Source organism: Parasteatoda tepidariorum, chromosome 9 (assembly GCF_043381705.1).
Source record: "Parasteatoda tepidariorum isolate YZ-2023 chromosome 9, CAS_Ptep_4.0, whole genome shotgun sequence".
In the NCBI taxonomy this organism is placed as follows: domain Eukaryota; kingdom Metazoa; phylum Arthropoda; class Arachnida; order Araneae; family Theridiidae; genus Parasteatoda; species Parasteatoda tepidariorum.
Window position 1 is genome coordinate 3,334,157 of NC_092212.1, and position 13,817 is coordinate 3,347,973.

The 13,817-nt window shown below is 30.4% G+C and overlaps 3 protein-coding genes and 1 non-coding gene across 4 annotated transcripts in view; 2 read left to right on the plus strand and 2 right to left on the minus strand.

Annotated features, from left to right (window-relative positions):
* Positions 1-1,114, minus strand: part of LOC107457535 (gastrula zinc finger protein XlCGF52.1-like) — a 6,245-nt gene extending 5,131 nt beyond the window's left edge. Inside the window, exon 1 of the mRNA XM_071185303.1 lies at positions 1,015-1,114. Within this exon, the coding sequence (XP_071041404.1) occupies positions 1,015-1,114 (100 nt within the window). The remainder of the gene's footprint in view (positions 1-1,014) is intronic.
* The window catches only part of LOC122269433 (zinc finger protein 271), a 249,420-nt gene that overhangs the window by 24,868 nt on the left and 210,735 nt on the right, over positions 1-13,817 (minus strand). The window lies entirely within an intron of this gene.
* LOC107436180 (uncharacterized) lies at positions 3,240-8,497 on the plus strand. The gene is made up of 2 exons (XR_011637635.1): positions 3,240-3,650; positions 8,219-8,497. It is a non-coding gene; the product is annotated as an uncharacterized protein (transcript).
* Positions 8,916-9,713, plus strand: LOC139424805 (zinc finger protein ZFP2-like). The gene has a single exon (XM_071185306.1). The coding sequence runs from the start codon at positions 8,916-8,918 to the stop codon at positions 9,711-9,713; it is 798 nt and encodes a 265-aa protein (XP_071041407.1).

A 13,817-nucleotide genomic window follows, 5' to 3' on the forward strand; every position in this document is an offset into this window, starting at 1 on the left:
CCGTAAAGTGCTCGACTTCGCGTGCAGGTCGTCGGGCTACCGAAGCGGGGATGCCATCCCCTCTGCAGAGGATCAAAATTGTGATGGCATGTCTTCGGATCATCCTCAGGGATGTTTCCCAGACCGTCGCCAATAGCCCACTGCGCAGCTCTAGTGCGACGTAAATAAACAAGAACAAGAAGAATATATGCATATGCATATATATAAGCTTTTGAGATTTCGAGATAACAAGTTCAGAACTAAATATGTTCCAAAAAGTAAAAATATATTCTGAAATGTTACTCTAAAAAGTAGAGTCATAAAACATTAGAATAACTACTAATAAATATGTATGTAATGATAGATGACAATAAATCTATATACAATAATCATGATTTTGTTTTTGAAAACAATAGAAAAATAATCATGCATTAAATAGAAAAGAATTGGTTTACAATACATACCATTTTCAAGTTGTAATATTTGTCATTCCTATAGTTTAATAGCTCACCGGATAAAAAACTAGTCACCCTAGTGCGCAAGCATCGATGAATCGTTAGGTTTCGTAAGATGACGCAGTGTTCAAGTGATGTGCTCAACTGCGTGCCTGTGCCCATGGTCATACGGTGAATAAAGTTGCTGGATTTGTTGGTGTTTCGATGCGAACTGTTCAACGTGTCTACAAGCAATGGTGTAATACACGTGGTCACGAAGGACGACGTCAGAATTGTGGTTGGAAAAAGATCCTCCATGAAAAGGACCACAGACGAGTTTCACGACTTGTGGATCAAAATCTCTTCCGAACCCGACAGGAATTGCTTCAGTTAGTTAATGAAGGTCCATCCCAACTTGTTAGTGAGAAAATTTTGCTACGGGAGCTGAATTCAATGAACATTTGGAGTCGAACATCTCGTAAGAGGTCATTGCTCACGCATGGCACATAAAGCTGCGCGACTTCAGTGGGCTAGAAGTCACCGGACGTGGACAGTTGCTGACTAGGGGAATGTAATATGGTCTGACAAATCACGTTTATACCTTTATTCAAATAACGCATGTCGTCGAGTGCTACGAAGAGCAGATGAAGCATTTCCTTCTGACCGTGTGCAAGATCAAGCTCAAGCCGAATGTGGGTCATTCATGTTTTGGTGGTGTTTTTCTTATTATGGATTGAGCCTTCTCACTGAGGTGGCCACTAACATGAACCAACATGTTTATTTGAGCATTCTGGATGATTAGATGTCGTTTTTCAGTCAACATCTTCATGAGGAGTGCGTTGTCGATACCCCTATTTTTCAAGATGGCAACAGCAAAGTTTGTTCGGGAAGACTATGTGACTGGTTTTATGAACATTTAGACCTCCAATTACATCTCGACTGGCCGGCAAAATCACCTGACTTAAACCCCATTGAAAATTTGTGGGACACGTGGAATCAGCATCCTAGCAATTTTGTGCGTTTGCGAGATCAAATCTTCATCGAGTGGCTTATACTGGATTCGACGCACCTGCAAAACCTTGTGGACTCACTTACTAACCGAATCCATGCGGTTATCGAATCCAGAGGCGGTGTTACACGGTATTAAATGATGTTTTTCATGATTTATCTAAGGGCGACTAATTTTTTGTCCGGTGAGCTTATAAAAGAAGACAAATTAAAGAAAAGGTTTTAGAAAACAATTTTAAAACAAAAATTTAACATAAAAAAGCTAATGTAGTCAAATTGTTCTGGCAATCAAAATCAGACAGCAGTGTTCGTTAAAGTGGGCCCGAATAAATCAGTCTGGGTTTTTTAGGGGTGGGGCCACTTCAAGTAAAATAATTGTTGCTTAAACAAAAAATTACGAACAATTGAAGATAAATAAAATTAGCTTTCATTATAGTATAATTTAACTAAATTAACTTAATAAGGGTGATTTTCAAAAAACAATAATTTTTGTCTAGCCAATTGTTTTTTATAATTGTTTTATATTGATAAGTTTATATTAAGACCATACAATCAAGTAAACAAATCCCTATTACCAACAATGAAAGAATTTAGAGTCAATTTAGTTGCATTGAAAAATGTATACTGTCCTCTTACAGATAAAAATTTATATTAATTAATTTATGCTAAATATTTAATCAGTAATTTAATTAATATTTTTGTTAAAAATAGATTATATCGAGACGAGAATTTTGAAAAAATATTTAGAATTTTAAAACCAAAACTCTTATATGTTATTTAAATTTGTTTTTGTGTACTACGTATTTTTTTCTCTCGTTAGTTTCAATTTATATACTTTTCTTGACTACACGATTTGCTTGTTAACAGTTTAAAAACATGAGATATTGTTTGTCTAAAAAAATTCAAAACCGTAACTCTTGTACTAGTATGTTACTCAAGTTTCTTTTTATGTACATAAATATTTGTTTTTATAACAATAAAATGCAAAGAACAACATTAGTTTTTAATTTGAACTATTTGCTCTATAATAGTTTTAAAACATGGTAGATATTGTTTGTTTTACATTTTAAAACATAAATACAAAACAGCTCCCTTCCTACGTGTGGCTAATAGCGTGATCCGGCGCATTTTGAATTTAATCGCAGATGAATCTTCAACGTGGTTGGCGGGTAGCTTGGCCAAAAGTAAGGCTACTATACTAGGATACTATAGTATAATTCAGGGGTTCCAGCCAAAAGGAAAAAGATGAATCTTTGTTTACCAAGGTGGGTAGAAATAGCTTTCAAAAAATAATAATTAATTAACAATATATTTTCTAGAAAAAAGGTACCTTTGTATTATGTCACTGAAGTAAACATAAATCATCTAATTTAAATAAAAGAAATTTCATTACTAAACTGCTTCACATATTGACAAATCAAGCAAAGGATTTCTAAGGAAGCAGAGAAAACTTCGGTAAATGAAAATCTTTTTTGATTATGATTTTCTTAAAATACATAAACTTTACATATAAAGAGAAACGAACTATGTAATTGAAATTTTAAAGCGTAATAAAATTCAATCTTTTTTAAATTTCATGTAATTTTTTTTAAAAACATTCTTTGAAACATTCACTAATGTTATAAATCTTTAATTAATAAGAATTACTTGCAATTAAAACTTCCATCATGATAAAATATGAAATCCCTGGCAACCAAATCCATAAAATGTCTTCCTCTGAAAAAAGCTTTTCTTTAAACAACGCCAAAGAGAACTTTACTTTGGCGAGTAAGTTTGGCACAGTACGGATTAACAATCAATATGGGGTTACAAGAAGATTGATGTAATTTAAGGTAATTTTCTTCGCAAAAGCGAGCGCAAAGCGCACTCCACCCAGTTTCCAATTCCTAAAATGACCAAAAATCCTCAGACTTAGATGAATCTTCAAAGTGTTGGGCGGGTAGAAATAGTTAAGAATAAACGTAAACAGATTCATGCAAAAAATTTAAGCATATTAATGTGTCTTAGATTTATAATGTTGAAAACACCCGTATTTTGACTAAAATGATGTGAAGTGTACTCATAAAAATATTAGTTAAGTTTATTTTCTTGAAGATAATCTTATTTTATTGCGCCATCTTTAAATAAATAAAAAAAAAACCCACATCATTTGGAGAAAGAAAAATCTGCAAAAGAAGGAAACATCTTTGTTATTTAAGTGGATAATATTCATGCTGTATAAATAATTCGGTATATTTTAAGAACATTAATCATGCTCTTTTATTCTAATATTTTAAATGTGATTAGTTATTTGTGCAGTTTGTTAAATCTTCCCAGACAAAAAGTGTTTCTCACTGTCCCATTGATGTTAATTGAATTATGTGTCATCATAAATAAAAATTCATAATTTTCCATATGATAATCCACTGTAATTTTCGGTTTGTAGGGTGTAAACTCTATTTAATTTTTTAAATTGTTTTATTTTTATTTTTAATGTTTTTCGAAAATAATCTAAATAAGATATTTTTTAAAAAAAGTTGGAGTAAGTGAAATTTTTTGGTGGCTTTTCACTTGCTCCTAGCTAAGTGAAAAGTACTGATAAAATAACGACACATATTTTAAATTTTACTTACTAATATTTCTTTGTTTTTACTTACAATAAATATTTGGAATACCAATTAATTAATTGTGAAAATAATGAGACAGAATAATAATTATTCTTTTAACAAAATTTAATATCAATAGAACATTAGGTGTCACTGCACTAGAGTATTATGTGATTACTGCTTTCTATATTTCAAATTTGTATTTCGGAGGCTCTGTTTTCCGTGTCGATTTCTACATCAAAATGATCCCTAAGTTTTAATGACTTCTTGGCTGTGATTAACAAGGAACTCTAAAAATTATCCCAGAGCAAGACCCATTTGAAGAGTTAAACGTGTGTGAGTAAACCTTACATTTTTTAAAATTAGTTTTGCAAGTTTAAAACCTCTTTGGCTGTTGTAGTAAGTAGTAACAGGTACTGATGCTGTAGCATATATTTCCTTGTACTTGTTAATCTGTGTCAAATAAATGTGACTTTATAAAAACAAAGTATTTATTTGTCATCTGTTAGTGTCATATTTTGATTATTTCTAATTAGCAGTGTTTAAATTGGACTCTTTATTTACTTAATTATTTAAAAATTGTCAAAAATGTGCAAAACTTCTTTGTTCAATTAAATAATGTCTATTATACACTTTCACAAAACTTTTCTTAAAATTATAAATTTGAAATTTTTAATTACAGTGAAACATTTCATAATTTGTTTTAGAACTAGTTGAAAATGTTCATGAATCAATACAAAATAAAAAAATGTTAATCAATATTGAAAGCAAGGAAATGAAAAATGATATTGTGGAAAAATAAAATGGCGTCCTCGAGGAACTGAAACTTGAGTGAATTTTTGAGGTACTAGGCGGGTAAAAATGGTCACAGTCTCCGGTAAGAATATATAAATCCCTATGTTAGTCCCTGTGGTAAGATTTCAGATGCCAAAGAATGTCGATAATTTTATTTTATTAGCATCAATATTTGAATTTGGAGCTAAATTTGCTCTTTTGTTATTAAAGACATATTTTCATACCATAATATTTTAGCTGTTTTATAACTAAAAATATGCCGGCCTGGTGGCCGGTGGTTAGCTTGCCTGACTGCGAAGCAAATGGCTGCGGGTTCGAATCCTGCTCTGGGCATGGATGTTTCTCACTCTCTGTGTTGTCTTCTGTTGTATGAATGTGGCCCACTATATGAACGGGTATTTGTGGCAGTGTGGCATGGGTAATGTTGCTCGCCTCCGTGACTTTGGTTCACAGGTGCCCACTGGGTAACGGTAAATGAGCAACACTTCCGGCATCTTCTAAGGCGAAGAACGAAAGTTTAGTGCCTGCCATTATTTTAAAAAAAAATGAAAAAAATAACTAAAAATATAGGCAAGTAAAAGGGATTTGCATTTATTAAGTTTAAATATACCCTTGAGCAAAAATTATAGAATATTTATAGAAAATATTTATTTAATTCATTTCAACAAGATTATAATATGACACTATCTTCTGTATATTGTAAGTATCAATTGATTGAAGAAAAAGAATTAAAAAAAAATGAAACAGTATCTTAGTACTGAGCTCATTCTAGGCAGGGTAAACAGGGCGCAGCACCCTGCTGCCCTTTTAGTCAAAAGAATCCACCCTGTTGCCCCTGAAGTAAATTAGTGCTCTGATGTAATAGACTCCATACCCTTTTTGCCCTTTCTTTCCTCAACCCTTCTTTATTTTTTCCCCAAACTCTACAATGGATTTCTTAAACTTTTGTTATTTTTAACTCTTTTTATTTAGTTTGTCATTGCTGTCAATACATAGATTTATATGGGAAAGGAAAAATAGCCATCACACCCCCTTGTTGTACATGTCTTTGAAAGTTTGCAGTTACTTCCACTATCATTAAATCATAATTATTATTAATCATATTATTTATTAAATCATAACTACAGACACTCAAAAATAAAATTTTTTTATTTTATTAATATATGCATGCATTTTAAATAAATTAGTAAGCTAATTAGCTCATTAACTCGATATATATGTTAATTTATTAATAAAAATTGGTAATTAATTTGATCACTTTGCTACTTTTAGTAAAAAAAAAAAAATTCTTTTACTAATTGACAATGTTATTTAATTGAACGTGTAAAGCCCATAAAAAGAAATTATTGCCTTTTTAGAATAATAATGCCCTTTTTTTAACTTTTCCACCCCGCCCTTTTTTCTGCCTAGAATGAGCTCTGTCTTAGTAGTAAAAGTGAATAGAAATGATGCTGCTTAAGTAATATAGTTCATTAAAAAGGTTATGGTTGTTTTAGTATTTAAAGTCTAAGCAATGCATTGTATGTTAAATATTTACATACAAAACTTTTAATTTGAGATACAAAAAAAATTGCACTGTTAGTTAATTTTAAAAAAATTTTATTTGAAGTGTTTTAAGTTACAGTTCTAAAAAAATTTTTTTTTAGCCGCATATGAATAATTTCATGAATTTTACCGCGTGAATGCAGAGCCGGATTAGGCGTACGCAGGGCCCTAGGCCATTCAAAATTTTGGAGCCCTTAGATTATTATTTTTTCTCGTATATTTTTTATTTATTCAAATATAAAAGTATTTATATATCTTTTCATTTAAGAAAGCATATTTAAAGTAAAAATAAATAATAATAAATTAAATTTTAATAAGTACCTAATAAATAAATATGATTAACATTATATAAAAAAATTATCTTATTTTATTAATATATATTTGAAATTGATTTTTTCTTTCAAAATCATTATTAATTTTTTTAAATACTTTTCAAAAATTCTATTTTAAGGGGGCCCCAGCCCTGACCTAATGAATAATCCGGCACTGTATGAATGCCACTACTGAGGTGATCATGCTGAAAGGGCCACATAATATAAAAGGCAGGGGTTGAGAGAGGGGAGAAAAAAAAGAAAGAAAACATTAATTTTGAGGGAAGTATTTTCCTTAATAATTATAAGAAAAAATAAATAAAAATATTAATATACTTGTTTACAACTCTTTGTGACTAATACTTTTTTTAACAAGACGCTTACTATTTACAGTTAATAGATTTATATATTAACAATTAATTAAAATTTACAAAACTTATCTTGATAGCATATTTTTGCAGTTCAAATGTATAAGAATCATCTCCCAGCATGTAATAATAAATTATATAAAATGGTCCTAGTTGGTAAACAATGGTTTAAATAATTTCTTAATGGTTATCCTGCAATTTGCAAATTTTTAAATATTGTGATAATTTTATCAATTTTATCATAAGATAGCTTTTTCGAGCCATTAAATGAAAAATTAATAATTTTGTTTTAAGACTCCTTTGTAATTTTGAACATGCCAAATTCATTCTGAAAAATAAGTCTTTCGACAGAAAGTGTTGTTGTGGGTACTATTAAACTTGGGCAAATAACTTAATCAGTTTCGGAATAAGCCTTAGATAGTGTTCTTCCTTTCCTGATTTTTAAATCGCATGAATAAAAATAGAGTTGTGATATTTTTAGAATGCTTTTGAATATGAATTGCTATGTGTGATTTTTTAAATTACAAAAATGAAAAATATGCATGAATACGAATCGATTACATGAATACGACGAATTTTTAAATTAAGAGAAGGCTCACAATGTATGATTTTTAGAATATATGAATATGAATCGCGATATGTGGTTTTTAAATCGTCTATGTGTATGATTCTTGAATTGCGAGAAGAGCATGAACGTATGATTTATTAAACGCCTGAACACAAATCACGATATGTGATTTTAAATCTCGTTAATGTTAATGCGAAATGAAATGTACAATTTTAAGGTTGGGTTAATACGAATTATGGTTTGTAACTTATAATTTGCAAGAAAAATCAAAACATATGATTTTTAAATCGTGATATGTGATTTTTAAATAATGTGACAGCAAAAAGAATAGGTTGGGTGTGTGTTATTAAATTTGCCTGTGTTCATGGGAATAAAGTAATAGGTACGTGATTTGAGTTATTTTTTTGCAAAGGGGACCGCAATTATTATATCTTATTTTTAGAGCAAAAAATCGTTGAAGGTGATATCTTTCATATAATTTGTACACTGTAAAAGTTGACAAAATTTGAATTTTTATTTTAACAGCAATAAAAAGTATTTATTCAAGTTTAAAATATTCTATACATTATATCAAGACACATATTTTATTTATTAGTTTATTAATTTTATTTATTTATTTTTTCAGATTTGTTTTTCTTAAGTTGGATACAGTAGCCAGTATTTCATGACACTAGATGTTTACCTTAGATTCTTTAAACTAGTTTCTACTGCCACCGTGAAAAGTTGAAGAAAGGGGTTTACATTGCCTAAAGACTATCATATTGTGTGGTATTTAAATATGATGTTTAATTGTTATTCATTCAATCCATTGTATAACTTATGTGTATTGATAATAGGTTAAATACTTATTATGCTTAGTTATTGATAATAATTAAAATACTTCTTTTAGGGTATTTTAATGTAATATGTTGTAATTTTCACTTTCATCAGTTACTCAATCAATCAGTTACTCAATTCTTGTAAAATTACCGTTGCAGCTTTTGTAAAAAAAAAAAAATTCTAGGTCTAAATGGTCATCTAAACCAAAAACGTTTAAAACATTAATAGAAACTGAAATATAAGTCAGTACACACTTATATATCCTTATCATTACAGCTCATATAAATATGTTCAATAACATAATCAAGCTATATAAAAGTTATTAGGTCGCAGTCAGTATGACTTTTAAAAAAAAAACATGCCCAAAACTCATATAGATAACATCTTTTTGAGTATGTAGTATAGTTTTTTCATAGAAAGAACATCTTACTGGACACAATCACACTCATACTTTAGAGAAACCTTATTCTTATAATGTATGTAATAAGAAATTTTCAATGAAAATGAATTTAAATCAACACAATAGCACACATAGTAGTGAAAAGCCTTATTCTTGTGACCTATATAATAAAAGTTTTTCGCGAAAGAGAATATTGTCTACACACAGGTATGCTCTTACTGGTGAAAAACCTTATTCTTGCAGTGAATGTAATAAGAGTTTTTCAAGAAAGTCAAGTCTGACTTTACACATTCTCAATCATACTGGAGAGAAACCATATTCTTGTGGTATATGTAATAAAAGTTTTTCATGTTACACTATACTCTCTCGGCACAGCCTGGTTCATACTGGGAAGAAATCTTTTTCTTGTAATGCATGTAACAAAAGTTTTTCACAGAAGTCGCATCTAACTGAGCACAGTCGCACTCATACTGGTGAAAAGCCTTATTCTTGTGAAATATGCAATAAAAGTTTTTCACGGGGGACAACATTGACTGAGCACAGACGTGTTCATACTGGTGAAACACCGTATTCTTGCAGTGAATGTAATAAGAGTTTTGTTAGTAAATCATCACTGACTTTACACAGTCGCGCTCATACAGGAGAGAAACCATATTCTTGTGATATATGTAATAAGATATTTTTAAGTAAGTCAATTTTAACTCGTCACTTTCGCATACACACTGGTGAAAAGCCTTATTCTTGTGACATATGTAATAAAAGTTTTCCACGTGAAAGTACACTGTCTGTTCACAGCCGGGTTCATACTGGGGAGAAACCTTATTCTTGTGGTGTGTGTAATAAAAGTTTTCCAACGAAGTCAAATCTAACACGTCATCAAAGTTGCACTCATTCTGGTTAGAGTGTCTGAATTAGAGAGAGAGGCTGACTCGCCCATCATTTTGGAGCAAAAACTTTCGCCAATGCGGAGGATCTAATGTAATAAGAATTTTGCAACCAAAACAAGTTTAACTAAACACTTTCTCATACATACTAGTGAAAAGCCTTATTCTTGTCACATGTAATAAAAGTTTTTCAACGGGGACGACATTAACTGTGCACTGACGTGTCCGTACTGGGAAGATGCCTTATTCTTGCAATGCATGTAATAAGAGTTTTTCAACAAAACCAAAATTAATTGAACACCTTTGCACAGGACAGCATTTATCCAGACACAGTCGTGTTCATACAGGTGAAAAACCTTGATCCTGTAGTGTATGTAATAAGAGTTATTCAAAAAGGAAGAATTTAACTGAACAGTCGCACTCATACAGGGGAGAAGCCTTATTCTTGTAGTATATCTGTTATAAGAAATTTTTTCTGAAGATAATTTTGACTCATCACATTTGAACACACTGGTGAAAAGCCTTATTCTTGTTACTTGTGTAATAAAAGTTTTTTATCGGGGCATGATCTGTTCAGACATAGGCATGTTCATACTGGTGAGAAACCTTTTTCTTGTAGTCTATGTAATAATAGTTTTTCTCAGAAACATAATTAGACTATACACAGTCGCACTCGTTCTGGTAAAAAACCTTATTCTTGTCCCAAATGTAAAAAAAAAAAAAAAGAAGAATCTATGGAAAGTGTACTGTCTGTGCACAATCATATTCATACTGGGGAGAAACATTATTCTTATAGTATATGAAGAAAAAGAATATTCTAACGAAACTATGCGAAAGAATATTCTAACTTTTCACAATCAAGTTCATTCTACTGAAAATTCTTACTCTTCTGAGAAGCGTTAAGAAAATTTTTACTGAAGTTTACCTAAAATGACATCAGTTTTTTTAATACTATTGAGTGTAAAAATTGGTAATAAAAGTTTTATTTTTACATTATAGTGGTTAAGCTGTCCATATAGTTATTTTAATGTGTTTTGATTTCTTATTCTTGTAGTTTATATGTAAAAAGAGTTGTGAAGAATGTAATTAAATAGTTGTGGCTAAGGTAAAAATAGTCATTCTGGAAAATCTTTTTTTAATTAGCTCAATAAACGAAACCCTTCACCCCCAGAGAATCTCCGTCCACAACAGGAACATAAAGCTCTGGGCCCTGTTTTATGATTTTTGTTGAACTGTAAGATATTTTGGATTTTAAGGAACATAAAGCTCAATTTTTTGTATTTACGACTACTAGTGATCAACTCCGTAGCCTTGTAATTTTGAACCCAATCCAAAATTTAAGGGACACCAGGATAAAGTATTGTGGGAAATTTATCTCTGTGGAGGGCTCTTTGATGAAACTTAACCGTATTTTCGTTACATGAAGAGGAAAACCAGAAAAACCTCCCAGGGTTATCCTGACAGCAAGGGAACTCTAACCCATAATCCACCTACTCACTGGGAACATTTTACATCAGCACTGTGGTCCGTGCGAGTTTGTTGCAGAATTCAGATCAACCAGCCTCTGCTGGGATTCGAACCCGGGGCGCTCCATTCTTTAAATCAAAAAGTCGTTTTTTCTCCCACCTAGAATTAGACCATACATTGAGGGTAGAGCTTTATAGGTAGGTACAGGAAGGTGTGTGTGTGATATGGCTACAAGCAAGGGAAAGAAAGCATGTCCTTTTATTAATAATATTTTGCCTAGGCTGATACTCTATGAGGAGAATGAGGCATTCTAAAAGAAAAGAATTGAGTGTGGACAAGGGAAATATTGCACGTGAAAGATATAGTGCTTTTCGCCGGGGGGGGGGGTACCTAAATAGAATAATAGTAACCTAAAGTACCTAATAGAGGATACTTGAGGTACCTAAATAGAAGACCCACACTAGCCTTCAAAATTAACAGAATTCAAGAAATTCAGTTCTACTGGTAACGCATCTGCTTATAGGAATGAAGTAAAACCCTAAGAATAGAAGTGTCAGAAAATAAAATTTGAACTGAAATGCATTACAAAACTATTGCCAAAAATCTTGAGGAATTAAATAAATTTGTAAAATATTTCAGTGTGTAATAAGTAGCTGTAAATTTATAGAAAGCAGTAACATGATAAAACCCAAAGTATTTCCAAAAATATTTTAAACCGTTATTCCTGAGTACTATATAAAAATGCATGATTTGCTTCTAATAAGAAAGTTAAATATTGTGTAATAATCTAAAACATCAAAACAAGTTTATAACTTGTTTTGAAGTTTTAGATTGTTACGCCATTATTTTTTATTTCTGAAAGATAAACAGATTGAGACATAAAAATTTAAATCTACTCAATTAAAAGATCCCAAACATTTTGCCATTAATGTCTATTAGAATAAAATTCAAACTTTGATTATTGATTGATGGTTTTATCTTGTTTTAACTGTCATGTCAAAAAAAATCTTTTGGCATTTTTTTTTTTTCTAAAGTTGTCGAAAATCATGAAAATTGGAATTATGTAAAACGAATGGTGTTTTCATACGCTACGGACTGACAATACGCCGAAATAGATTAGGGTTGAATTAATTGTGAAAACATTGAATAGAACTATGAGAACTGTGTTTTTATTCATAATTCGAAGCTAAAATTGAAATGACAAAGGAAAAATCTCATTTTGAAAAAGGGAAAATTAAGCAGTTTTTAAAAACACCCAATGAAAAAAGCACTTTAAAAAAATGAAAATAGAAATTAACACCTTGTTAAAATTAGTTCATGCTTTCCGCCGGATTGTTTAGTAATATTATGTAAAGTTAATTAACACGTTGAATGCCATGGGGGTGACCGGCGAAGCCAAGATTATTAGAAACACATAATAAGAGTACATTATTATTGTTACATAAATGGTTTGAAGAAATTAATGCAATATAGAATACACAAAAATAATTTTATTTATACACACAGAGATGCCAACTTGCTCCGGGCAGCAAATAAATATTTCAAGTGGCAGTTAATTAATTGTGATTCTTGGTTTAATAAATTCAATTTAGTAGAATTTTATCCACCACTATTTCTAGACAATTTGTAGGCTTATATAATTCGCCACTTTTTTCAAATGTGCCGTGCAAAACTTTTTAAAAAGACCAGCAAAATCTGTCAAATTAAATTTGCAAATTCTGTTTGTAGTTAATTACCGTTTGGTCAGATGGGCAAACCATGTAAAATTAGCTTGGCATTCAACGTGTTAAGTAAATATAACACATTTGCTGTTTAGTAATTATTTCAAGAGGTAAATTACTTACCTTTTCAATATAATTTTATTAAAATTTTTCAATATTGTTTTACAAAACGTTACGTAAGAAGGTTATACTACAGGATTACTTTTTAATAAAAGAATACCACTTTCAGTTTTAAACTGTTAATTCACGATGAAAATATCAAATCATAATAATAGTAGAGAATTATATTAAGAAATATTAAAAGTAACTATCTAATATAAATGATGAAAAAATAAATTATTTATCAGTATTTGTTAATTAAAGAACCTTATAAATTTTTCTGGCCATAGGAATGCGTTGATACCTTTGAAAAATCGTTTTAGACCTTTTTATTTATATATTCACCGAGAACTTATAAAAAAACATATTGATTTGAAAATTATTAAATCTTCTCAAACAAACATAATTGTATTTTTATTCTATAAAAACTTTTCATGCAAATATTTATTGCAATGAATTTTAAAAAAATATTAAGTTAAACCTAATGAGAAAATGTGGAATGATTTAGGGGTTACGTCAGCATGGCCTGTCTTTACCTGAAATAGAATTTAATTCAGCATGACAGGACTTAAGAAAACTACTGTCATGCATAAGTCTAATACAACTTTTTTAGTATTAACTATTTTAATATATACCCTTATAAATGAAATATTTTATTAAGAGAAAAGAAAGGTTTTTTTTTTTGGGTGTAGCTGAATATTCAGCAAGATCGGCCTACAACTGAATATGTGATGCATCGAAATATAAACACTTGCTATGATTTATTTCAAGGTTTTTGCCAAATTTCTTTATTTACTTTTTTTTTCAAATGCACTGCTGGCTACCCAAACTGCA

What these genes read in the sequence shown, in the direction of transcription:
- LOC139424805 (XM_071185306.1), top strand. Translation starts at nt 8,916, where the DNA reads ATGAATTTAAATCAACACAATAGCACACATAGTAGTGAAAAGCCTTAT.